At 41.2% G+C, this 27293-nt stretch overlaps 1 protein-coding gene across 9 annotated transcripts in view; it reads left to right on the top strand.

The window, feature by feature from the left end:
• Positions 1-27293, top strand: part of tenm2 (teneurin transmembrane protein 2) — a 216853-nt gene that overhangs the window by 152092 nt on the left and 37468 nt on the right. For all 9 annotated transcript variants that reach the window (XM_037262353.1, XM_037262352.1, XM_037262350.1 and 6 more), the window contains 2 exons: positions 3535-3766; positions 13308-13546. In XM_037262353.1, coding sequence (XP_037118248.1) covers positions 3535-3766; positions 13308-13546 — 471 coding nt within the window. The remainder of the gene's footprint in view (positions 1-3534; positions 3767-13307; positions 13547-27293) is intronic.

Raw genomic sequence — 27293 nt, 5'->3', positions numbered from 1 at the left:
TCAGCCGGATGCTGCTGCCAGCTGGCAACACACAAGCACAGAAGACGGTGTTCTTTACAAGGGAGGCAGGTTAGCAGGCTGATGTTCCTCCGCTGAATGAGTGTCCTTTGAATTGGGGCGTATAATGAACTTCCAGGGATTAGCTCGAGCCGAACTCTGGAGTTTACGCCGACTGTCCCCTTTGGTGGGCGCCGGGGACGTGGTGGGAATAAAATGGGTCAATCCACAGAGCAGTCAGAGAGGCTCTGAGCTATTGTTGAGACTGAAAACCCATCAGGATTGTTGAGAAAACATGTCAACAATTGCTGTTTACCCATGCAGTGAAAGAGAGAAGTCGGAAACAAAGACAGATAAGAGAAGAATAAAAGGAGAGCTCGCTGCTCCTTAATTGCCGTGTTTATCCACCACATGTTTTGTCTTCTGTCAGCCTGCCTTTTTGGTAAAAACAACCTATTAGCGTACCTGTCGCTTGTACTTAAGTAAGTGGAATTCAAATTTATCAGTCTGCTATCTTTATTTTATCTGACCCATTTACTCCAAGCTGTGCAGTGTCTCTGCTCCGTGGCGAATCTGGTATGTGTTCTCTCTTCGGCAGTTCTGTATAAGTGACGGATAAGAAATAGAAATGAGTTTTCATTTGCTTTGTCACACATGCTTTATGTTATCTCAGCCCCATAGTTATAGATTAGGAGTCCATGAATTTCTTTTAAATAAATTCTCCTTTTTGTCGAAGTTGGTAAATAAACAAACAAACCTCTGATTGTAAAACGCCGGATAAAGGCTGCTTATAAGAAGTTAATAAAGTAATCTGATAGACTGTTTTTTTTTTTTTTAGTCTTTTCTCACGAGTAGTTCATCAGACTTGACCGATTAATCGGTTCGCTGATTTAATGCGCTGGGAGTTGAAAAAAATATTTTAATTTGGCAAGCTAAATCAGCCAATTGTTGCTGTTCGTTGTTTTCTTTTGTTTGTTTTACGTATTAATGCATTGCAACGTAACACAAGTACTGATATTCAAATATCTTCTCTAAAATTCATCATAAATCTGCCAGTTTTTGCATTTTTCTTTTTTTCTATAAAAATAAACCAATACTAAAAATGAAGTATCCGGAAAATGTGAGATATAGCTTCATTGTTGTGAGCAAAGAAGAACCACAAAAAAAAAAATTATGTTATACATTATATGTTAAATTTATTCTTAATCTTATTTTTTTCAGCCAAATAATTAAATCAGTACAGTACAGAATCTATACCGTATTAAAAGAAAAAAGCCTCCGATAAGTTTTGCCCCCCTCCTATTTTCACTTTAAAAACGCTTTGTGATTTTTATAAAGAATGTATAAGGGTATTTATCAAACTCTGATTTGGTACCAGATTTTCATTAAAAAAAGAAATGTAACAGGTTGTGTTGTCAGTCATAAAAGTAAGATTGCTCTCTGTTGTCTTAAAATCTCCATGTGCTATGAGTATTATTTAAACTTAGAACGTTAACTGCAGCCCTGTCAAATATACTCCCCTCCAGACTAGATTTGCCAACAATATTCATCCATCCATCTATTTCCCAGTCAATCGGAGGGAACATACGTAGAAACAAAAAAGCATTGACATCCATGGCCAATTATTCTTCACTTAACCTACGAGGCATGTTTTGTGTAAAAGCTAGTGGACGTCGTGAAAAAGGTTGCAAGCAGGGTAGAACATGCAAACTTCACAAAGAAATACGAGTTGAACGTGGAACCTCTCAACTATATAAAAAAAAAATGCTTACCGTTGTTCCGCTGTTCTGCTGCAATATTTATGTAAATTTAGAATTTAGATTCCAAAAATATGCTCTATATTGCAGGAAGTTTCCCTAGAAAACAACACATTTTTACATGCATGCACGTTAAAATAAGTAAGCCAGTGTATAAGCTAGCAAATGTATTACTCAGATTTTTGTATTGCAAGGACTTTTTGTCCATGCCTACACATCTTTTTTTGTTTTGTTTGAATAAGTGTAGGATGCAGGTGGTCCTATTTCCCATTTATAGAGCTGTTACAAAGAGGCAAAGTCACCAAATTTACTCATGAAAGGTTTTTCACAAACAAGCTTTCTCTCTGAGTGCTTTTAAAACTCAGTAAAGGACATCCTCAGCAACAAATGACAAGACAAAGTAGGACAAGCAGAAGACAAGAGACATCTACCTACTTTACTATCAATTGGCACTCTCAGCATATATGATGCAAGAGTTAATCGCAAATTGTCTTCCAGGTGCTCAGTTGTGGCTATGTTTGCAAAAGTCAATGTCTGTAACTGCGGGTGCGTGCCTTTTCTCCCAAGAGCATCCAGCATGTGCAAACAGATGTTTATGTCTCAATTGTTAGGAATAGGTCAGACCTCCTCCATCTTCCTAGTGTCTCCTTCTCATCTTGTCTCCTTTCATGAGCATCTGTTCCTCAGCAGCATGTGGGTGGCACCTACATCCCTGTGGTGGTGGAAGCAGGTCACCTTCCAAGCATCTGGAATTACAAGAGAGCTCGCTGCCTTGAATCTAATCTAAATGCTCATCCAGCAAGAATTATGAATTGCAAATGTCAAAGGAGAGAAGCAGCCCATTTATATCTCCTCTTCTTTGGTCTTCTTTCCTCATCAAATTCCAGAGATGATCAATAAAGGAGGCTGATCGTATGTGGTACAAAAGCTTTCTTTGATGCCACTTCAAGGTTCATCTACTGTATGAACCTTATCCCTTCTTTTCATGTCTACCAGGAAGGTAACATACAAACAGACTTGTTATAATGTGTTCTCCAATTAGATGTGTTCAATCACGAGAATGAAACAATGTGTGTGGAAAGTTCAAAGTCAATTGATGCAATATCTTGTCATGTCTGTACCATCATAGATGAGTGAGTATTGCTGTGAAGTGAAGGAATTTTCCACTGTTGATATAATTTTGCTTATGCCTAATCTGTGAGCATCCGTGTGCATGCGTGTCTGTGTGTGTACGTGTGCACAAATAAGAATGCAAATGCTGCAACTTTGTGGAGCTTACTTTCACTGTGGTTTATTGATTTCTATGCACAAATACACGTAAGCACAAGCTCTTGCTTATCATGCACACACAGAGCCTCAGACAGAAATGGGATGTGTGAATGGGTGTACTTGTCTGGGTCATCTGAGTTTGTTTTTCCAGCGCTCTCCCTCAACAGTCCATTAGCTCAGTGCTGGAAGGCCAATATTAGATTCTAGCTGACATGTTTCGCCCAAGTCAAAGAACAAGGATGGGGGCATTCTATGCTGAGTGGTATATATATATATATTCACCCCCCTCACCTGCCCCCCCCCCCCACACACACACACAAACACCTTATCTCTGCTGTAAGGTTAAAGAGCTGATTAAACACTGGACAAAATCTATCAAGATAAAAGTGCAACAATGATTAGATTCATGTCTGTGTTGCTAAAGATTTCGTATGAATGAATTCTCACCATTTCAAATGTGAATATTACACTTTTTAACATGCCTTTTACCATTTCACTTGTCTTCTTCCAGGGGTGTCCAACCACCACACCCAATCAAACTACAGGCCTCCGCTGCCCCCTCCACACAATCATCACACCTTGTCGCACCAGTCTGCAAACAGCCTAAACAGAAACACACTGAGAGGTGGCCGCAACCCCATTCATGCCCCAGCTCCAGGAACCGGGGATGGACCAACCACTCCTGAGTCTGTGCAGCTCCAAGACAGCTGGGTACTCAACAGCAATGTCCCACTAGAAACCAGGTCAGACATTTTTGTCTCCACCTCAATTTTTACAGTCTCAGTGTTTACCTGATGCTCATTTCCAGAGTCACTAACAGTAAGTGAAGCCCTGTAGTCATGTAATAAACGTAACGGAGACATTTGTTTCTTTGTGGGCCATTGTGAGATGGAAAGAGACCTTTCCCAGCCATTTTGTGCCATGCCTGACATTGCCGAAACAAAAGAATCGCCCTACTTGGAGAACTTACCTTCAGCTCTGACTTGGAAGCACAGCACACTAACCGCTGAGCTAGAAGTCTGGTACGGCGCCCAGCTTCATTATCTTATAACTGCAATCAAAGGAACAACTGAGGCTGCCATCATTTTCATATTCTGGCCCTTTCTTGCCCCCTCTAATTAAAGCAAGGTGCCCTTCAACGTGCACATTAATCTATTATTGATCAGCCGATTAATCTGCAACTAATAAATACATTTAAGTCAACCTGGGGGAATGCAGGGGGGGGGGCTGGTCGTGAGCGCGGGAACCATGGACAGTACAACAATTTCCTTAAGTAAAGCGAAATGCATAAATGATTAATGAATAAAAAAAAATCCACAAAAATCTTTCAGCAATCTTTTTAACAAAATAAACATTAAGAAAAACATTTCTAAATTATTAAGTGTAAATATATTGCACTTGAAAGTCAAATACAACTAAAGCTGCACAATTAACTGTACTGGATTTCAATTAGTTGAAGCCACTTTAACATGTTTAACAGTTTAACATTGAATTCAGAGATACTGTCAAGTACCACTAGTGAGAGCTTCAGTTACTATGCTTTGAGGGTAACTGTTTTAATCATTAACTGGACCAATGCAAGGAAAACAAAATACACATTCATCCAGCAACAACTAAAAAGAGTAGCTTGTCACACACACATTTTTCAGAAATAGACTTCTACTCCACTTTAAAAAATATATCTATCTGAATCCAGCCTCTTTGATTTCATGCAGCTCAGCACTTATCTTTTTCCAACCCCATCTGTGGACCCTGAAAAAAGAATGGTGTTTCGAATTTACTCAATTTTATTTGATCAAGTGGTTGCATGAAATAAAATCATCCTCATATTGTGAAAACTTGCACTGTTTGGCTTCATCTGTCTTCCTATCGGTCAGGAGGCTGTACTAAGATCTGGCACTTCTTTAAGGAGAAACATAATATTGCATGTTTTGATTTAATGAACTGCTTTTGTGCTCGGGTAGTTGCAGCTGAGTGACCGAGCGGCTGCTGATGTACTGGTGGGTTCGAGTAAAATTGTCTGAAAGCACAGCTCACAAAAGATGCAGCCATTCAAATGGTCGAAATGATGAGTTAGATTTTGAAATATTTGTTTTTGTTTCACATATGTGGATCGTGAAATACGTGGAAATGCCGCATTCATGTGTTGTTTGCTTAAACAAAGCTTAAACAGCATTGTTTTCAACGAGCACAGTTCTCTAATTGAGTTACTTTTATTTTATAGATTAGAAACAGAATGCAAATATACATGCTCCTACAAAGTAGCCCGTTAGATGAGCCACGCAGGACAGTCAGTCTATAATTTGCGGAACCATACGTTAAGCCAGACCATTCACGAAGTCCGACTAATGTTCTCTTCTGTGCTCAAGAGCCTTACTGCAGGGTGTTGCAGTTCATGAGTCATGTGATAAGACTGATGCTGCATATATGCTCACTTGCATGTGCATGTTTTTGAGCATTACCCCCGTAAGCTGTAGTTGTGTTTCTCCTGCTGAGCACAGGGGCTTCCAGCACTGATGCTTTTGGATATGTTCCCCAGTGTGCCGGCCCTTTGCAAAATTAATGAGGCCTAGCTATGTTTAATTCAGCTTCACTGATCGCAGCTTTATGCTCAGTCTGTACTCATGCATGTGTACACGTGGAAGACCTGGGCAGCTGTGGCTTCAGAAGGGAGCATTTGCAGTCCCATTAGTTATTTGCAGTCATTGTTGCCATCATAAATACAAAATTGTGATAACACATCAGGTACATTAGAAAATTCGAATACAGTTTGGGCTTATTTTAAAATACCACTTTTTGCACCTGGCACAGGTCTAGCTCAAAGTGCAGTTTAATTGTGGGAATAGATGAAGTGTTCTTGCTTTTTGTATATTGCTAGACGTGTGCAGGTAGAAGAAGGTCGTTTGCGCTGTTGTGGACGGAAACGCAACCAGTGGAAGCAGTATGATGCAGTGCACTTTGGTCTGCCACCTCCAACCAGAATGATAAACAAAAGGCAGAATTTTTTGACAGTCTTGTATTAGGTTTTAGAGTGGAGATTTACCCAATTGGGCCTTGCCTGTCACGAATACGGAGTGGTGGATGGAGCAGGGCGACCAAGTGCAGCTTGGACCAGGGTTTATTGACGAACACAAACTACTAACAGACTCGGTAACTAACATAACTCTCTAACAAACTCAACCACAGGACTGACCGAACAAGACGTGGAACAAAAAGACAGGGTGACATTACCATGACAGCAACAAACAATGCTCCGACAGGTAGTGATATACAGACAGGACTTAAATACAAGACAGGCAACAAGAGGCAGGTGAGCACGATCACACTAATCATGGGCAGACAGGAAGGGAGGGGCGAGCACACAGACACACAGAGACGATTACAACCTACACACAACAAACTGGGGACGAGACATGACACTTGCCAGCATAGAGACACAATATAAAATTACGAAAGCCTTGGCAAAGCATTGTTGGAAGTATGTTTTGATTCCTGTTTACATTGAGGTTGCTGATTTTTACATTGTGATAGAAATATGCAGTGATGCAGTTGCACTGTTTTGTCAAAGTGTATGTTTGGGTAGGTTAGAACCTACAAAGGTAGGAAGCTTCCTGAGGAGTATAGTAAATACCTACACCTTGTATCCAAAACGCGAACCTCCTATCAGGGCATGGCAATGGCCAATCACGTAATTGGTAGAGGACCAAGCCAAAGTCCCACACACATATCTCTTTAAAAAGTGGTGTATATCTCATTAAAAAATGAACTATAAGGTAATGTCTTTATGTGTTTATCTGCTTCCCTGAATGTAAACTTTCCTCACTGGAATTGTATGTAAATCTTGGCATTTGTCATCCACTCGTTGTTGCGATTGTGTGCATGTGTGTGTCTTTTAGCTTGACCCTATAGTGTGACAGCACTGAGAGGATGAAGATTGATCACCTCAGAACACCCTAGGGTCTGGATGACTGGCAGTGGAAGAGAGATGAAAACACACTGGGGGGAGGTGATGTAGCATAGAAATATAACCTGGGAATATAAGAGTGAGATGGCTAAGAAATTGGGAAGGCGTAGTTTTCAGTCGAGGTGGAAGAGAGAAATAGGGAGACAAATAAAGAAATGTGGCGAGAGAAGGAGATTGTTTGGGGACTGTGAAGGAGGAGATAAAAAAAGAAAGAAAACTGAGTCAATGCTTGAACATGGACTGGTGTGAAATAAGATTATAGAGTTTGTGTGACATTGTATGTTTGTGAGCAAGAATACAAAAACGTTTTGCAAGTAAGTGCACATTCAGATTTGTGTTGTAGTTTAATGATAAAACACCAGATTTTTGAATTTTGAAACCAATATGGGTCAGTCTTGAGCTATATTCTCAGGGCATACCGCTGCTCACTCCTCCATGGGCCCCACCTCCAGGAGAGAAACACGATCAATGTGATGGCCACAAGATCTCGTTTTATCTGGAAGGAAGAGCAGAGCTGCAAGATTACCATTTGATGCATTACGGTGGGACATATTTGGAGATGCTACCTTCAGGAAGTACTGATATGAATAATTTAGTAAATGGGAACAGTTGTTCAAGATTTTAATAAAGGAGCCTGCAAAAAACATTAATTCACTCATTCATTATGTGCATATGGAAGGACAAGCAACAGGTGCAACTTTAGTTCTCAAACTGGAGGCCGTTTTAGCTAGTAATTGGAATTATTTGCTCAAAGCAACAACAACATAAAAAACAAGCTTTGGGGTGGAGTCAGGTAGTGGTGTCTTTCAACACTCACACTTCCCTTTGAGTGAAATTGACACCCACACTTTTCCTGCTGTTATTTCTCAAGCACCTTACAGCAAACAAGCTAGCAAGCCTTCTCTTTCCCAAGTTCCTTGCAACATGACCCTTACTTTTATTTTCATGACAATACAATAAGTGGTACGCTACACCAACAATATCAGATTTCATCTTGTTACTGAGTTGAAAATAAAACCAGCACTTCCTCTTGATCATTATTATATTGTAGCACTTCCAATCAAGATATGCAGGTTACTGCAATGCCATATGAGGCAACTTTGATGCATTTGATCTTTGAAAAATAATCATGTCCTCCTTCTGTGGAATGTGCATCAAATGAATGGCCATTGTTCTTCATCCATCTGTCCTTCTGCTTTGTACCAATTCCCAAATTGCGGTTGGAAACAATTCTCTGTGCGATATCCTTGAGCCCTTTGTTTAACGCTCATATCTGGCTTCATCTAGAGTTGACTTCCCATTAGTTGTCTTCTGATGCTGATCATTCCCATAGTATAGTACTATCCAGAGCAACCACATGTTTGAGAACTGAAGAAATGAAGATCCATGTGTATGTTTGCGAAAACGTCTCGGCTCAAGGGAAATGCTTGCTTTGACTTCCTGCTAATTACCGAGCACACTCTCTGTTCTGTGGTTAATTGTCCAGGTCCTCTTTTCTCTCAGTGGGGTTGCAAAGGAGTGAAAATACATCATCCGTTCTTCTAATCATCAGCCCCCTGTCTGTCCTCCATTCTTTCTTTCTTTTTTTCTCCATGCAAATGCAAATGAAGTGTATTTGAGCACTTACAGGGCAATCTGACAAAAGAAAACCCATATCACTTGTGATTGTTTGTGCGTGGGCAGGAGTCCCTGCGCGTAAATGTATGTCTGACAGAGTGTGAGGAACCGGCACGGTGTGCCTGCTCCTTGTGTGTGTGTGAGCGTTGCATGCGTTAGAGGACAGCGGGGTAGCAGTCATTACTTGGTGCTTCTAGCCATGCAGGAGGAAAAGGGTGTAGCTGAGGGGTCTTCTGTCAGAATTCTCTAATTATGTGTGACGTTTCTACGCTGGACCACCGAGGACAATTTCACAGTGCTCACACACATCCAAGCACACACACGTCCACATATAAATAACCTAGCTTAATGATACAGAGCTGTGATTGCCAGCTGCCTGCTATGATAGAAACCCTCCGTGGTCCTCTGCAACATAAATCAATGTCAATTACCTCCCCAGAGTGCATTAGACACATTCCTTCCATAGTCGTAATTAGTGTGGCTTGTAGACATATTTCCATCTCACACCAAGCGGCTATAAGTCTAAAAGAACAAAGGAAATGCATACATGTACGTACTGTGCATTGTCTCTGATGGAATGCAAAAAAATGTGCCTGTTGTAACATATATCGGTTGCATTTAGTTTATAGTCACTGCCAGCAGTGTCACTGTTGGTGAAAATGAGTTCAACCAAAGGTGAACGTTAGTTGACCTTGATGCGCGTGTGCATGTACAGATGTACACTTGGATTTGGGTTTGTGTAAGCTTACGCACGCATATTAATATTGATGGCTTTGTCACCGTGAGGGGGTTATTTTTAGAGAATAAAGTCAAAGTCATGTTTTTTTTTTGCGCGCCTTCTTTCAGCTTCGATCTGTTGAGTTTTCTTTCCTCTGGTCTCCAGCCTGTTTTTCCTTGTTGTCACGAAACTCACTTGACGGGTAAAAAGGGGACCATGGAAGTGGAAAAAAAGAATCCAGCAGGATGCCAATCCACCAATCAGTGGCATGTGATGATGAGAGGGAGAGAGACAGTAGAGTCTGAATGAATAATTGATAGCAAGTGGAACGCTGTTCCCACACAATATCGTCATGCTCTGAGCACATCACCTGTTTTCACTGACTGTTGCATAGACATGCTGTTACGAAACAGCGGTTCTCAAAGCCATCAAAAGGATGCAGGGGATCTCACGGTAGAGTGTAGCGAAGCATATTTTAAATAGCAGTCATCAAATTCAGTCAAAGTGGTGGATTACAACTCATCCTTCTTGCCTAGTCTGAATAAAATAGGTAAAGCCAAGCAGGGAAAAAAGGGAGCACTGACATATTTTTGATACATACACAGCTAGCATTACAGACAGAAAGTAGATCAGGGGAAACAATTCCGTAAAAAATGCTTTGACATTATTAAAAATATGGTTCATAAAACAGACAAACAAAATTCATAATTTGCAGCATACGCGGTATTGCTTTATACATAACAGACAAGCATAAGCAGAATCAAGGGGGCACTTAAGGGAGTTATAGCTTTTGCTGGAAAGCCAATAGCACCATCGACAATATGGATCATCAGTGTCAGGCAGAATCCTTGGAGGCTAATTTAAAAAATTACAGCTTTTCAGGAAATTAAAAAACAAAACAAAAACATCTTCATTGAGTTTCTGCCACCCATAAATGGCATTGATTAATAAAAATAGTACAAACGGAGAGTCAGCAGAGGGCATGCACTACAAAATTCACGGCCATGCCGAGCCCTCACCATGCTTTCTAATCCATCACAAAAGCAAAGGCTTGTTCTACGTCATCTTCACAAACTGATTCTTGAAGGTAGGAAGCCATGATCAATGCAAATTGCAAAACATAAAACAGTCAGTTGACTAACACCATGTATCAAAAAGATAAACAGAGCCTTACCTTCATGGTTCACAAGGAACCTTCTTCAGTGATCAATTTTAACATAGCAAGATAATTTAAATGTATCTGACTTTAGTATTCTCACTTATTTTGTCAAAAAAGATGAGTAAAAGGAGATAATAAGATCCAGATGTTAAATATTGGTGACAGTTTCCCGGTACTTGCATGCACCAGCAGTATTGAGCTGTATAAAAATTAATTAAAAAAAGAATTTGACAATATTTGGACATGGGAAGTTTCCACCAGACAGCCACAATATGCTATAATTTGTATTCACTGAAAACCTATTTTTTTTACATGCCTGGCTTCTGTGCAGGCAGCTTGGATTTAAAGTCACTTTCACTATGTGTGTCGTGTAATTGACTGGAGACGGGTATAGTCTGCCTTTGCCTACAGTTCACTCGGATTGGCTGGCGCTCCCAGCCACCTTGAATAAGGTACACAGTACAGAAATTATAATGACATAAAATATACTTTTTAAATTGCCTAAAACGTAATTTCATAATTTAAAAAAATTTGAAAGAAGCCACATTTGGCAAGAATCATGAGTGTCATTTTATCATACATTTTCTAATACGTTCTTGATTTTCACCCAGCATGTTTCTGTGTGAGCCAGGAAATGATAGCCTATAGCAATGTGGATGACTAAGCAGAAGCGTTGGTTGCATCGAGCACCTTTTATTTTTGTAGGTTTAACGACTATAACTGGGAACTATGCGCACTGGGGTGACATCTGCTGTAAGGTCTCTAAGGTTGTGGGTTTGATCATCAACCCTGGTGACCATGTCGACGTGTCCTTGAGCAAGACACTGAACCCTAAGTTGCTCCCAGTGGACTTGGCAGCACCTTGCATGTCAGCAGCCTCCCATTTGTGTGAACGTGAAGAATTGTCAAGTGCTTTAGGCAGCATGCGATGTAGATAAAGCGCTACATAAGTACAGTCAGTTTAGCATTTACCATTGTACTACTGGACAAGAAGTTTGAGCAGAATTATTGAATACATTTTAGTCCAAATTTAAAATGTACTTTGGCCAGTGTCAAATGCAGTGATTATAATACTATAGTATAATATGATATATTATACTATATAATGTGATATAGTCCTTGGAAGGTTGTATAATTTCCCTTGACGACGAAGGACAGTTCTCATTCCACTGTACCGTAATTTTCGGACTATAAGTCGCACCGGAGTATAAGTCGCACCAGCCATAAAATGCCCAAAAAAGTGAAAAAAACCCATATATATGTATATAAGTCGCTCCTGAGTATAAGTCGCCCCCCCACCCAAACTATGAAAAAAAACCGCGACTTATAGTCCGAAAATTACGGTACATTCCAGTCTCTCTTCTTTTGCTGCAAAGCCATTTTATATTGTAAAGAAACAACTAAGATGTGTGAACAAATTTCTTACGTTACAATTAAGTCCATATGTAGTTCTATAGTTAAACTTTCCCTCCTAGTCATACTCGAACTGGCATCCTTATGTGGTATAAGACAGGGAAAAAAACAAAAAAAGAAAACCCCATTGTTTAAACTTTAGAGATCAAAGATTTTTTGTCAGTCACCAGATTTATGAGACACAGCACACACAGACAAATGAAATGAGTCTACAGATCAATTTCATTAGTGACACTATATATTCAATTCTGTCATTTTCCCAAATGCTTGTGTGACTATGTACAACCATGAAAAGCCGAGAGTCGTTGCATAGCTATTGAATTTAGATCATAAGCAGTTTTATATTTTATGGAAATCACATGGATTGTTTCCTAACTACACAAGCTCACACACAAGCAATCCTGACTGAACATGTCTGTTTTCAGTCATCTTTGAGGCTGGATTGACTTCACCTCCTCTCATCAGTCACATCAGCTGAGTCCGTGGTAACGCCTCACCTCCCGTATGTGTGAACCCACATTGTAAGAAATGTCACAAAGGTGTAACTAAGTCCTTACTGGGCCTTTTGAAAAACTTTCTTCAAGTCCTGTTTCATTTTTTTTCGTGTCTACAATGTCCCTTGTCAGTCACCGCAATGTACGTCTGAAAAAAGTTGGAAGAAAGGGATTTTATAGGAGAATGGAACGATGCATAATAAAAGATGCTCGAAGCTTTCAGAAAAATAATAGCATGCGGAATGGGTAAAGAATAAAATGGAAAGTGGGAATGCAGAAGGGTCTGTACACTGTGTGAGCAGGTGCAGCAATAGCAGAGGATAATGGGTAATATGAGCAAAGGGATGACGGTTTAGATTCCTCTTTTATCCTCTCTCTGAGCCTTGACCCCACTGGGGCAATGAGAACGGGCGAGAGGAACAACAAAGATTCTCCACAGCCGTCATATGTGAAGCCCCAGCAATATACGTTGTGTGAACAGAAGCAAAGCAAAAGAATTTAGCAAAAATAAAAAAACATATGAAGGTGACCTTGAAATGGAGCGAGCTGAACTGGAAACGCAATCAGTTCATTGTTCATATTCATATGGTGGGAAGAGTAGATTGGAGGGAGGAATTGAACCAAGGATTTCACATATGTGACCCAAGTTCCAAAAATCTCATTAGTAGTTCGCAGTGTCCAGTCCATGCCTTTCCCACAAGGCCTTTCTTTCCTTTCTTTTTTTCTTCCCGAATATGATAATGTCAAAATGTCTTCCTTTTCTGATCCTCAGACCGCATAAAAAGGCATTTTCAAGATACCTTGTGCCATTTAGCGACCGCCACCACCTGGGCCATGCCTTCTTATGCTTGAGCGATGAGCATTGAATGCACATAAATATGCTAAGAGGTCATTTTGTGTCTTGTTTTCTTGTCTTCAGGCACTTCTTATTCAAGACATCATCAGGGACCACCCCGTTGTTCAGTAGCTCCTCTCCCGGCTATCCTCTCACTTCTGGAACAGTGTATTCACCACCTCCTCGTTTGCTACCCAGAAACACATTTTCCCGCTCGGCCTTCAAGCTAAAGAAGCCGTCCAAGTACTGCAGCTGGAAATGTGCAGCAGTGACAGCCATCGCTGCAGCCGCCCTGCTGGCCATCCTATTGTCCTACTTTATCGGTAAGTCATATCAGTTGCCATAACCCCTAATCCCGAAATTCCTTTTTAAGCATACTTTAAACATAGAGACATTGCAGGTGCATATAATGGACAGCAGTGGGCGTAGATTTTTTTAAGTCAGCGGAAAACACATTGCTATGTAACTTTCTAAAGAAATCCTCAAGTACTGAAAACCAAATAAAATGACAATGCTGTGAAACACTTTGTCATAGCATATTCCTCAATCGTGCAATTTTGTTGCATTCCCATTTTGGAAATGAAAGCCTAGCAACTTTGACAGCGAATTTACTTGCACATAAGCGGCTAACTTGATTCAGTTCTGTTCTCTGCTGCTGTATTGGCAATAAACAGCGCACATGGGAATCCTCAAATTCTACCATTCTGGGAACATGTGCTTTGTAAACCCCTTCACCACCAGCAGCTCTGTCAGTGCACGCTTAGACCAACCTGGTCCTCTCCTCGTCTGGTAATCCACAATAGCATAGGGTTTACTATCGCTGATGTTCTATGTTGCACTTGCACAACCGTGCACCATACAATATTTGTTGATGTGATTCACCGGAGAGCAGGATAGGAAGACAATCAGACAAAACGATGCTTTGATTGGCCTTTTTTTTAAGAGAAAGGAATGGTGACGCCGATGCAAAACTCACATCATCAGAACCGCACAATCCTGCCCCACCCTTCATCGTCTTCGCATAACTTATTTAGAATGCATTACATTATTGATATTCATGTTTATATACATCAGCATCCATCTATCCCAGGACCCCAGCTACCATGCCTGGATTTGTCCAGAATGTGACTGTGAACGGGTACGCACGAAATGCACATGCCAAAAGAGTTTGAGTAGGTGTCTGTAGTTGAGCGTGTGTGTGTCTCTGTGTGTGTGGTGGGGGTCACTTCACCTCTCTCCACAGAGTGCCCTTGAGAGTCCTCCTGAGCAGATCAAGGCCCCTCGCCCCTGGCATTAAGACAGATCCTTTCTCTCTTGGGCTTTCACGGTTACACTGCATTGGACAACCACATATGGAGCTATGCTGCTGGGGGAGGGAGGTCTGTCCTCCTCACATGCCTCTCCCAATATGCTTAAACAACACATACTGTAGATACAGTTTATCACTTTGCCCACCTATTTGTTGGATGCTTCCATTTAGATTCTTTATTGCACAACATATGGGTTCAGATAACCTTAATAAGCTTCTGCTCATCTCTGAGGAGGAAAGTGCACCACTTTCTAACAGATAAACATTCTTATTAACTAAATAGGCCAGCCATATGTTAGCTGAGCACCAAATATTCTGTGTGCGCATGCGGGGGGGTGATTGATCATTGCCCTCTTCTCCTCATATTACTCCTATAATCTAGCTATTTATCTATCCAGCTATGATGACTGAGGTGCCCTCAAGCAAGACTCACACATGCTCTGTGTACTCCTGTGATTGCTGAAATGCAGGAATATATGTCATGCATTTGTATATGTTCCAATAAAAAGAGGCTACCCACTTGAGAGAACAAGAACACAGTGAATACAAATAGAGCTTGCTCTATTTGAATGCATTGACTTGTGTAAATTGGAAAAATAAATGTATTCAGTTTTCAAGGATTGATACTATTATAAACATCAGCTTGTCAAGCTGGTTATAATTAAGTAACACACAATGTCTTATTGTCATTCTTAATTTGGAAAACTCCAAGGCCATTTTCAGCTGTTGTAAAGGGATGGTTTTGATGTTTTGTCTGAGCTAAACAGAATTCTAGTGAGCTGCCAAGCCTGAAACCCTTGTGTTTACCTAGCTTTTTGTTGCAGTAACCGTGCAGTGCGTTTCAGTCGAAAGAGCTCACTGCTCATAAGGGGATTTTCAACATCGTTTTTGCGCTGCGCATGTGTGTGTATCTAGAGCATGGTGCTTACAGGCAGAATTGAACACAGTGCCCCGAGCCATGCAGCGTGAAGAGGACCTCTCAGAGGCGTTCGCCCAGGAGCCCCCCTCATAAATTACACCGGGACACATGTGCCTGAACAGCACTTTTCTTCTTTGTTGGTGCATGCGTGTTTTTGTGTGAGCACATGCGACAGGATGGTCACGTGTAGTTCTCAGTTCTCATTATTATGTGACCATGAGAGTATATTGGCCTTCAAGTATTCTTTCCCTCTCATTACACTGGTTAACAGCAAATTTTCATCTGAGATGCCTTCATTTGTCCCTTTTATATATCAGTCTTTTTGCCTGGACTCGCTCCTATAGTCAATCGTGACAACGTCAGCGAACAATTTCCAAGTGGATGTGGGGGATATTTATTTACCAGAAAAGAAATAAAATTGCCCTAGCAATTGCAGAATATTTATATAACAAATTATCTACGGCATACGTTTCTCAAAACATTTTAAAAAGCCACATATTCATTTGTTTGACAACATATCCCGGCAGACACATTACTGCTGTTCTGTTCTGACTGCAGGATTGGAGGGGGGCAGTCAAGTTTTCCAAATGGCTTACCTTAAGTACACATTGCATTGTGGCCAACGGTAGAATCTAGGTCGGTGATTGAACATGTTGGTGTTGCAAAATAATGATAAAAATTCCTAAGGGTGGATGGGTTAGCTTGCATGCTTCTTCTTTTTTGCCACTAGAGACCATAGATATACAACAGCTAGTTTTAGAATTTGGCTACATTCATTATAACTCTTAAGCAATTTTGATGTGGTTGGGTTGTTCGAGGGTTTGACAAAGAGACCATCCTAGGACGCCCTCCTCAATTCCACAGTAAAGACTATATGTAGTATATGTATATCGGCAGCCAGCGGCGGCCTTCCTGAATTGTGCGTTTTAGTTTTAGTTTAAAATTACTTATTTTAATCTCCATAACCAGTGACCTTCGTGAGGATACCTAAGTGTTTTGGAAGACGAATGAATGATCTCCATGATCCCTCGTCATACATTGGCCAGCGGCAAATCCCCCGGTGGTTTTCTAACCATCAATCCATTTTCTGAACTAATTATTGTTTGGTCCCAATTTAAATCCATCCGCTCATGTCGTCATATCTGCTAGTTAGCAGGAAACTAACCTGAGCATTATACACCCAACAAGAAATCAAATTCACGTTGATGGCTGTCGTAACTGCATAACAGGCAAGCAGTGAATTAAAGAAATAATGCATCGATCCACTGTCTAGCTGGCCTTTGTTGACTGCATAAAGTGATCTGAACCAATAACGTTCAGCAAGAACGTGAACAGGCAACTGTACGTTGACACTGGTCACCTTTATGGTGACATTAATAGGAACTAGGAAGCGGAATTTCTTAGTAGGAAGTAGGTTTTCGCCTCAACTGACATTTCCTTCCGATGTTAGTCTGTAACTGTCAGACGACGAGCGCTAACAGTTACCATGTAAACAAAATGTAATTTCTGATAATGTCACACCATCTCATCCGACTCAGTAAATTACCTCATATAGAGCTTCAGAACTTCTCAGACATTATTACATAAACAGACAGACGTGCACTGCCTTAAAACAAAGGAGAGTCTAAACAATAAATCAATTTGAGACTTTTGAAGTTTACGCGGGCATGCTTGCGTTCGTTCGCGTGTGCTTTCCCCATTCCTGTCCTGTTTCTACCTGCCTCCTATGAAGGCATGGCTGTAGTAAATGACACAATGAGGGAGCTTGTTCTTCATTTGCCCCTCGTCTGCTTTCCTTGTTCCATGCACCAGAGAAAGGTTGTTGCTAGGATACAGGTGAGCGGCTGGCATACAGAAGGAGATGCAGGTCCGTCATCATGCAGAACAAACTGACGACTTAGAGTCAGGTAAAAGGGCAAAAAAATGAGAAATGGGTGTAATGGAGTTTGGAGCAGAGAGGGTAGATGGGAAGAAGGGAAATGTGTCACTGTCACCATCTTGCCAAAACTTAAGCGGGAAAGGGAAGAAGGATTGATGACTGAAGACACTAGAAGAGTAAGACTGGGGCTGCTATGTCACTGTCTGCACTATAAGAGGCAAGGGCAAAAGACTCAGAGGTGGGGGAAGGTGATTTACTCCAAAAGGGTTTGTTGCTTGCTTCCCAGACAAGAGCGTGAAGTAATGGAGGCTGGTTTTAGGAGTGACAAGAGAGCCAGGTGCAGAGGAGAAACTGAGGATAGATGAAAGGGAAAGCAGCCTCCTGAGGTTATGTCGCCTGGAATATCAGTGGGACTAATGTTTCTTAATTGATCTCAGCAAACGCTGAACAGAGGGAGTGTGACAGAGTCAGAGAAAGGACAGAGCGACTGTGAAGGACTCCGGCAGGGCTACGATGACTAAAGAAGTGAGGAACGATGTGAAGACTGAAAATGAACAACGTGAAAAGAAGAAAGCCTGCTTGATCCACAGACGAAAGATGGAGGTCGTGTCAAAATAAACGTACATGGTTACACACACACACGCGCACACACACACACACACACACACACACAAAATATAGTCTCGGGTGAACTCTTGACTACAATGAATAAACTTTCTAGTGGGCATTCATGTCACTTTTGCAGGCATGCGTCACGTTTGTGTCTTTGATTGCCTAATATGTGGCACATACTCAAACTGAACATACACATTTATCTAGTGTATTTGAATATGTAGATACTGTATACATATATACATATTGTAGTATATTCAACATATCTACATATAAACATTCTGACTAATTGTCGCTACATCTATGTCAAAAGTCAAAGTCAGCTTTATTGTTAATCCCTTCATATGTCGAGACACACAAAGAAACCGAAATTCCGTTTCCTCTATCCCACGGTGACGAGACATACAAGTAGACGACACAAAATAAAAACAAGAAGGCACAAACAATAAATAATACACAAAAAATAACAATATAAATAAAATGAGCGATGAATAAATAATAAACCAATAATAATGTAAGCGTTGCATTGAGTGTGTGTGTGTGTGTGTGTGTGTGTGTGTGTGTGTGTGTGTGTGTGTGTGTGTGTGTGTGTGTGTGTGTGTGTGCGTGTGTGTGTGTGTGTGTGTGTGTGTGCGTGCGTGCGCGTGTGCGTGTGTGTGGGTGTGTGTCCATACACATTTACACACACCACATAGTCATTTAGTCTGACTTTCATGCCCATAAGCTACTTTCAATCAATCATCCCTGGCACACGTTTCAGATCTGACCATAATTACTTTTCAGTCATCGTTCTTTTTTTGTGGTGCGACTGCAGCAGTATATACCGTAAATTCCGGACTATAAGCCGCGACCTTTTTCCAAAATTTTGAACCCTGCGGCTTATAGTCAGGTGCGGCTTATATAAGAATTTTATTCATGATTTTTGTGATGACTTGATCACTTTTATACACTGCGGTATCTTGAAGAAAAAAACAACAACAAAAATACTATTTTGAAACACTACTACGGCTGCTGCTTATTCTGGCTGTGTTGCTTGTGACTATTATGAGCTTTAGTAGGAATGCACGCTAGGTGACCTGCGTCAAAGGGCTCTAAACCTTTTCTCTTACTCTGCCATGTGACTCAGAGATTACACAAAGCAGTGGCGCTGTTTGGACCATCTGCATTGTATTAAAACCCAATCAATCAGCATTTAAATTCAATTCTTCTGACATTTTGCTCACCAAAAACAAGTTGTAATGAACGTGAACTTTTAATGCATTTTATTCAGAAGGTTACTTTGAACCCCGAGGCTTAAATGGCGGCGCGGCGTATTTATGGATTTTTACGGCCTCCAGGGGGCGACAGACGAAGAAGAGATAATGCGCCGAAGAAGACGTGCTAGTTTGTGTTTTGAACATTTCGCGGATCACGCACACACCCTCATCATGGAAAACACACGAAGAAATGCATTTGATGCAGCTTTTAAGTTAAAAGCAATCGATTTGGCTGTCAAAGAGGGAAATAGAGCTTAAATGGCGGCGCGGCGCGTCGTATTTATGGATTTATACGGCCTCCAGGGGGCGCTCTAGCAGGAAGCAAGAGCAAGACAGACGAAGAAGAGATAATGCGCCGAAGAAGACGTGCTAGTTTGTGTTTTGATAGGCGAATAGTGGCGTATAATTCACACAAAGAAGAGACAGAACGAGATCAAGACGGACATTACTGAAAGGAAGCTTTTATACACAAACCGTCATTATGGGGGAAAAAAGAAATGCATATGAAGCCGCTTTTAAGCTAAAGGCAGTCGATGTTGATGACATTGTGTTGCATCACCCTTTTCTTTATTTCGTGGTCCCGTCTACTCTGGAGCTGTACGTGTCGCTCGCTAGTTTAATGTAATTTAGCGCTTCGTGCATGAATAAAATTAGCATGAACAGACCCTCATCACACTCGAAGAAATGCATAAAAGCGACGACGAAAGAGAGACTGAGAAAGTGTGAGGCGAAGGATATCTAACGCTATTCCAATCGGACGCTGAGGAGGAAGACTTCGATGGTTTCAGTGCACAGGAGGAAGATGAAGACGATGAAGCTCTTTTTTTACTTTTACTGGTATGTTTTTTAACGAGCCCTGTTGGTGCTGTACTACCGTGTTGCTGCTGTGTTACCGCCGCGTCTCAGTGACTTTTACCGGGTATGTTTTTTTTAATCCAGCCCTATTAGTCTTGTGTTACTTCCGTGTTGCTGCGGTATTACTGCCGCGTCACGGCCAGTGTTTGGAAAGAAATGTTAAGGTATGTTATTAAAACTTTAAAAAAGCTTTCTGTGTCCAGTCTTTCTTTGTTAATAACTCGCGTGCACACTTCCGTGTTGCTGCGGTACTACTGCTGCGTCACAGGCAATGTTTAGAAAGACATGTTAAAGTATGTTATTAAAACTTTAAAAAGGCTTTCTGTGAACGGTCTTTCTTTGTAAAAAAAACGCGTGTGCACGTGCGGCTTATAGTCCGGTGCGGCTTATATAAGAAAAAAACTAAAATATCCCCCAATTTTAGCTGGTGCGGTTTATAGTCCGGTGCGGCTTATAGTCCGGAATTTACGGTAGTATGGTAAATATTTTTCATTTAAAAAAGACAATGATTTTGCCACAGCACACAAATGCAGTCGTCACAGGCTGATACATTTCAAATCACCATCACTAGATCATATTGATGATGGTCATTCAATTTCTCAAAAGGACTGTTGAGATGGCAGTTGACTGCTGTAAGGGGAAGAGACTCAAAGTCACAATATGCATACATTGAGGAATGGTTCAGTACTGCTTCACTGAAATCAGTGGCGCGGCATCATATTCAGGTTCATACAAATCAAATATTCTGGCCATGAAAAATACTTTGAGATCAACAATATTTCTGGGGCGTTGGGTTCTGCTGTTTTCATAATGAGTACCAAGACCAAACATAACCGAGTGGGTGTGAAATGTGTCACTGTGTCAAACCTCCATCTTTCCCAATGTGGCTCCTCTCCAAACCTTGCTCCTTGACCTCAATGTCCCCTCTCCATCTGCATGTGGCTTTCCTTCTGCTTATCCAAGGTAGAACAGCTAGAGGTCAGGATGTGTCGCTCATGCCAACACCGGTAAGTAGGTGTGTGTTCATTTGTGTGTGTGCAATGTGCGTGTGTCATCTTCATCCATTTAGTGTGAGTTTGTGCAAAGGTGAAGGCACATTTAGGCATATGTTGATAAGCAGGAACCTGGGCACAAGGATCAGTCATGGCGCTTGTGTCCATAGCAGCAGGGCCTGTCGTACTGAGAAAGGTTAGACACTTACCAGACTGTGCCAGTCCAGGAAAAAAGAGCAGGGCCAGGACCATACACAAGGTGCTCCACCATCTGCACCTGAGGGATAAATGTTCATCTCCATTGTGCACAAGCAGACAGCTTGCACAAGTGTTTGTACCATCAGTGTTTACCCTCAAACTACCCAAATGCATTTAGGTTGGATAAAATCGTATGCTCTGATTAGTGCCTTTAACCCGTAACACGTTTGATTAGTGGCCTCACTGACGTCATGGCCGAGCAGCGTTCGTATTGCTTGCATTAGCGTGCAAGGGCTCGTTTGTTTCATTTATTTTCTCATTCATTTATTCATTAGTGTGGGTCTTATCAGAGCTCAATTGTCAGTCCAATTAGGTCCACGGTGCTTCACTAGTCCTGTGTTGGAAATAGGAGAGGGATGAGAGAATACCTTTTCCTCTTTTCTTTTGCTTTCTCCCATTTTATCTCTTGGCCCCCAAAACATGTTCTGCCATCCTTCGTCCTTGATTCCCCCTCACTCATTCTCTCTCCCTCTCTGATCTATGATAAGATAGCATAGTTCCTCATATCCTGTTTCTAATACAGATCGATGAGAGGGAGAAAGGCTGGTAGGATGGATGAGATGTGGCAGAATAGGTTGATTTGGAACAGAGAAAGTGGAGGATGGGCAGGGCGGTTGAGGGAGGGAAGGATAAGGTAGAGATATCCGAGAAGGAAATAAGGATTCAGAAAGGGGGACATTGCCCAGATCCACATCTCTTTTCATTTAGCCCATCGTGCACAAAACCACTCCTGAAAGAGTCTTCTGCATGCACAGCCATATTTGCATCGAGCCGTCTCAATAGCTTCTCAATATCTTAGTGCCAATAAGGAGCAACTTCTGCAGCATGATTGAGTGACTTCGCGTTTCTAACATGTCATGCAGGTGTAGTAGCTGCGATGAGCAACCTGTATGTGTTGCAGGCAATTTCACTTGGATTGCATCAGCTGGGTGAGAAGGTCCCGTCGGGGTTGCTCTGTGTGCGGGTGGCTTTATGTGTGTGTGTGTGTGTGTGTGTGTGTGTGTGTGTGTGTGTGTGTGTGTGTGTGTGTGTGTGTGTGTGTGTGTGTGTGTGTGTGTGTGTGTGTGTGTGTGTGTGTGTGTGTGTGTGTGTGCATGTGCATGCGTGTGTTGTGTTAATGACATCATTAAGCATGCATGTGTCATAAGAGTTAGAGAAATTATCTTTCTTGCCATATTTGTAGCCCAGCCTCTGTCTGGGACAACCCATATCAAGAAGCAGGAAAACAGCAGAAAAAAGGAAATTGATTTAATGCATTACATTTTGTAAATATTCGAAATGGCCCGAAAATTGACAACCTGAAGCAGTGAAATCTCCTCCTGTCACTGTTTGCAAAATAAGTACTGCAGAAAGAATATGTTCAACTTCCACTATTTGCGGCCTTCCTCTGAATAGCAAACATTTGCATATAGTTAATGCATTGGAAAAAAATGATTAAACACTTTAAACCAAAAAAATGTTCGAAAAAATGCTGATAACATTTATATTGTTTTTCCACACAAAAAACGAGGATAAATGGGGAAAAGAAAAAACACGTTTCTGCTGTGTCTTTGGCCATTGTCGTATTAATGCAAACTAAATGTTCACCGACCACAACATATCTGCTTATAAGAAGCTAATAAAGCTCTGTTTCGATTGGTTTAACAATATTTATTTTCTGACTGGTGCTGAGCTTTACTATATTTTAGATGGATTTTGAATATTTTAAGCCTCTCGTGGTGACCAACGCACGAGAAAAAAAAGTATGATGCCACAGTGAAAGCCACTACAGCCACCATAATACAATGCAATACAATACAATTTTATTATTTATATAGCGCATTTCACAACAGCTGGAGCTGTAACAAAGCGTTTTACATATGACAATGGGACAAGCTCAACCAATAATGACAATAATATCCCCTTAAATTAATATATCTCTGAAAGTGCCACTCAAAAATTCAGCATTAGTATTAGTGACGGATAGACGGTATTAGCGATGGGCGCGTGTGGTAGTAAAGCAAGCAAAAGGCTTCCCTAAACTAATTAACGGGATAGAGGGCTGTTCTCAGCTACAATTACCAGCCTAATAGAGGTCAGAGTTGTTCATTTTGTGGCAAATTAAAAGAGTTAATATGCATTTATTGGGATGGCCATGAGAGATGGCAGAGAGAATTGAGCAGCCTTTGTGTGTACAAAGGAGGCAGGCATTCGCACACCCAGCCAGGATTTTTGTTTCCTTGCATTGCAACCGGTTGCTTGCATTCACATAGCGTGAACTGTAGGTTTTCACATTAATACTTTAAGCGTAAAGGTGAGATCTTGGACAGAGAATGTGAAGCCATACTACTGACCCAGAACCTGTCCCAGGCATCCAATCAAATTGCTCCTGTATCATCCATGATGCACCAAGCCATTGGGGAATCTATTTTGTGCGCTGATGTATTAACCAGCTGTGAGGTCCTCCATTTATTCATGTCTTTGGCATTTCAGATGGGTGACAGCATCTCTCAGCATTGACACACAATTGCATATGTTTAGTTCTACTTTGGTTTGTTTAATAGGATAGCTGCATTTTGCATTAGCAATGATGATGGTATCTAACTTGACAGATTTTTATTTCAAGCATGCTTGAGAATAATTTTAAAAAAGGTGAAATAATAGACAAAGGGAAATACTTGCAAAAGAAACACATGACAAATAATAGATGGCAATTGAAACTTATTTATTCCCGCCCTGTAGTCGTAAAGCTTTATGATTACAATCTCATGACTATAATTAATGCAGTAATATACTGGACTTAAATATTATCAACCATCTTTATCTTATAGGACATGAATTGCAAATAAGAATAAGGTAACTGATATATGTATTCCTGACATATATATATATATATATATATATATATATATATATATGTGTGTGTGTGTGTGTGTGTGTGCGTGTGTGTGTGTGTTTGTGTGTGTGTGCGCGTATGTATATATATAGAGAGAGAGAGATAGAGAGACTAATGATGATGAGACATTTCCCAGCATCAGGGCATTCGCCACAGATTTTTCCCAAAAGTCATTCTCCACTTTCTCTTCCACTCAGTGTTGTCCTATCTTGCAGAAATTATTTTATATCCTTTTACACAGGATGCATAAATACGGTATTAGCATTGTATTTCTGTCTGATCGTCCATGTTGTGAACCACTCACTGTCTGACAATGAATCATGACCATTTTCTTCTCCAACCAGCCAATTAATATGGAGCCATTTGTCGCATAAACCGTTTTGCTTCTCCTTTTTCTTCTTTTTCTGCATGGCCCTCATTCAGCTGCTCTTTTTCCCGCAACATCATCTCCAGTCTGTTTTCTTGCTCTTTTTCGTCCTCGGGGGATTTGCGCATTAATATTCTCTCAGTTCTTGCTGTCTTTCCATATTCTCTCTGTTCCTCTTCTCTTCACTGCAGTCGTTTGGAAAGCGTGACACGATTTCCTCCTTGAGCCTTTGACCGTTGGCCTGCACCTCGTGCTTTTCACCAGCCCTTCTCCTTCCTCTGTCAACGAGCCCTCACTCTTTTTTTTTTTGTCACAATATCACGTGCGCTGCTGCTTCAGATGCTGTCTTTTGCAGATGATACCGGCAAGCACTTTGCCTCTCTGAATTATGCATTGAGATTACATAAAAACCACATGAAGCATCTGATCTATTTTTAATCCAACTCGTTTGCTTGTTAAACCTGCTTCTATGTGATCGTGTGCGTGCGTGCATGCGCGCGTGCGTGCGTGTGTGTGTGTGTGTGTGTATCCATGCGCGCGTGTGAGAAGATTAACATGAGTAAAGGGAAGCTAGAGATAAAAAAGACCACAACCTAAATCAGACGATACTTCTCCTTGTCTCTGTCGCGTGAATTTAATTCAATTTAGTGTTCTTGGCATGTGGAGTCTGAGCAAACCAACCATTGAAAACACTAACTACAGTCATTTTGATTCCGAAAAGAAATTGATTAAAATCATAGCAACAAAGCTAAGGCGATCACTTTCATGTAATCACACCCTGACTAAGGAGCAATTTGAAAACAAAAACGTATAGTACTTGCCATCTTCATGTTATTGTTATGAAACCTGTTGCTTTGTATCCCAATCACCAAAGAAAGAGTGCCACCTATGGGTCACTTTTCCACTTCTCGTGAGAGCAAATGTGAGTCAGGAAACAACACACGCATACACATAAACACACAGCTCAGTAAAGTGCATGGCAGTCAGTTGTATTCTTGGCCATGACCTAGATTGAGAGCACCGTCACAATAGACTCAGTGTTGCATGGCCTTCATCTGATTTAGTCGGCAATCTTTCCATCGACGTCTCTCTTGTGATACCATCTGCGTGTGTCACTGAATGTGTGCGAGGATGCAAGACAGTCTTATCAATAGGGAGGACAGGCAAAAGATAACAAGGAAAAGGGGAGTCTTAAAATGGAAAAGAGGGACACAAATGAAGGTCAATACGGTGAGCGAAGAGGGCGAGAGGTGGCTATGAGAGACAAGAAAAGGACACTGTCCTTCCCCCACCGTCTGCCCGGTCCCACTTCTTCTTCCACACGCCTCCTCCCCCATAAAGAATAAAAAAAGAGCTGACGGTGGTGGAGCCCAGGCGTACAGCCCAGGTGTCAGCACCTTGCATCGCCTGGGAGCGAGGGAGAGAGGGAAGAATGAATAATAAAGATGACACAAAAAACAGACAAGTTGCGATGAGACGTCTGGAGTGAGAATGAGTGTGCCCCGGCAGCCAATCCTGAAGCTACATCCGCTTTTTCAGCAACGTTTACACTCCTCCCTGTATGTGCAAAGCCTTGACAAGTGGAGAAAGAGTTTGACAAGAGCGAAATTGATTTCTGTGTTTCTGATGCAGGTGTTGCAGACTCCCAAAGCCTGGAGGTATCCGAGGCTACCAGTCATACATAACACCTATATTCTACTTAATATACCGTATAGTCATGTATCCAAGCGCTGTGCTTCGCCTAGGCCAGTGTTTTCCAACCTTGATTGAGCCAAAGCACGCATCTTCAATCATACGGCACACCAAAGAACAAAGAGGAGGCCTGTTTAATTTAACTCAACGTGGCGGTTTTAGATACAGTGTGCAGATGCGTGTGCGCCTGTGTGTGCATTTGTGTGTCAATATCTCTCTCGCTCTCTCTCGCCACTTGTGTGGGTTGGAGAGTCCGTCTCGTGCAAGTGTGAAACCACCACCATCATCCAAAAGTGACCAAAACATCAGCCAGAAAACATAGGTCTTGAGAAGTGATCTAATAATAATAATAATAATTCATTAAATTTGTATAGCGCTTTTCAAAAACCCAAAGACGCTTACCTGTGGTCCTCACCTGCAGAACCACTCCTTTATTCAAGGTGTCTCGCTAATTAACAAAATTTGCCACCTCTTGTCTGTTCCATTTGCACAATAGCATGTAAAATTGATTGTCAATCAGTGTTGCTTTGGATAGTTTGATTTCACACAAATTTGATCTACTTGGAGGTATATTGTGTTATTGAGGCGTTCCCTTTATTTTTGTGTGCAATGTTTGTGTGTGTGTGTATGTGCGTGCGTGTGTGCGTGCGTGCGTGCGTACGTGCGTGTGTGTGGAGAGGGAGAGAGAGAGAGAGAGAGAGAGAGAGAGCGAGAGAGAAAATCACTGACTGTACAGCAAAAAGATGTAAAACTTATTTTCAAGGACAATCACCAGACAGACACCAGACATCCTATTTGTTTACACCAAAAATATTATTCAAGAGCACAAAACAGGTTGAAGATAACAACTGCCACAAAAAACAGCAAGCCAAGCCCAGAATTATTCATACACTGGCCAAATATTCAACTATAAATGTATTTCTATTTGACAAAGGGCGGATTTTACATCTAAGTGCCAATGTTGCCACCAAATGAAATATAGAAATACACTTGATCATTTTTTATATTTGTGTAAGGTTGTAAAATGTATACCTGTGATTTTTTTCCCTTTAGGTA

Source organism: Syngnathus acus, chromosome 10, assembly GCF_901709675.1.
Source record: "Syngnathus acus chromosome 10, fSynAcu1.2, whole genome shotgun sequence".
NCBI classification, from domain to species: Eukaryota; Metazoa; Chordata; class Actinopteri; order Syngnathiformes; family Syngnathidae; genus Syngnathus; species Syngnathus acus.
This window is presented reverse-complemented; position numbering and strand designations above follow the sequence as displayed.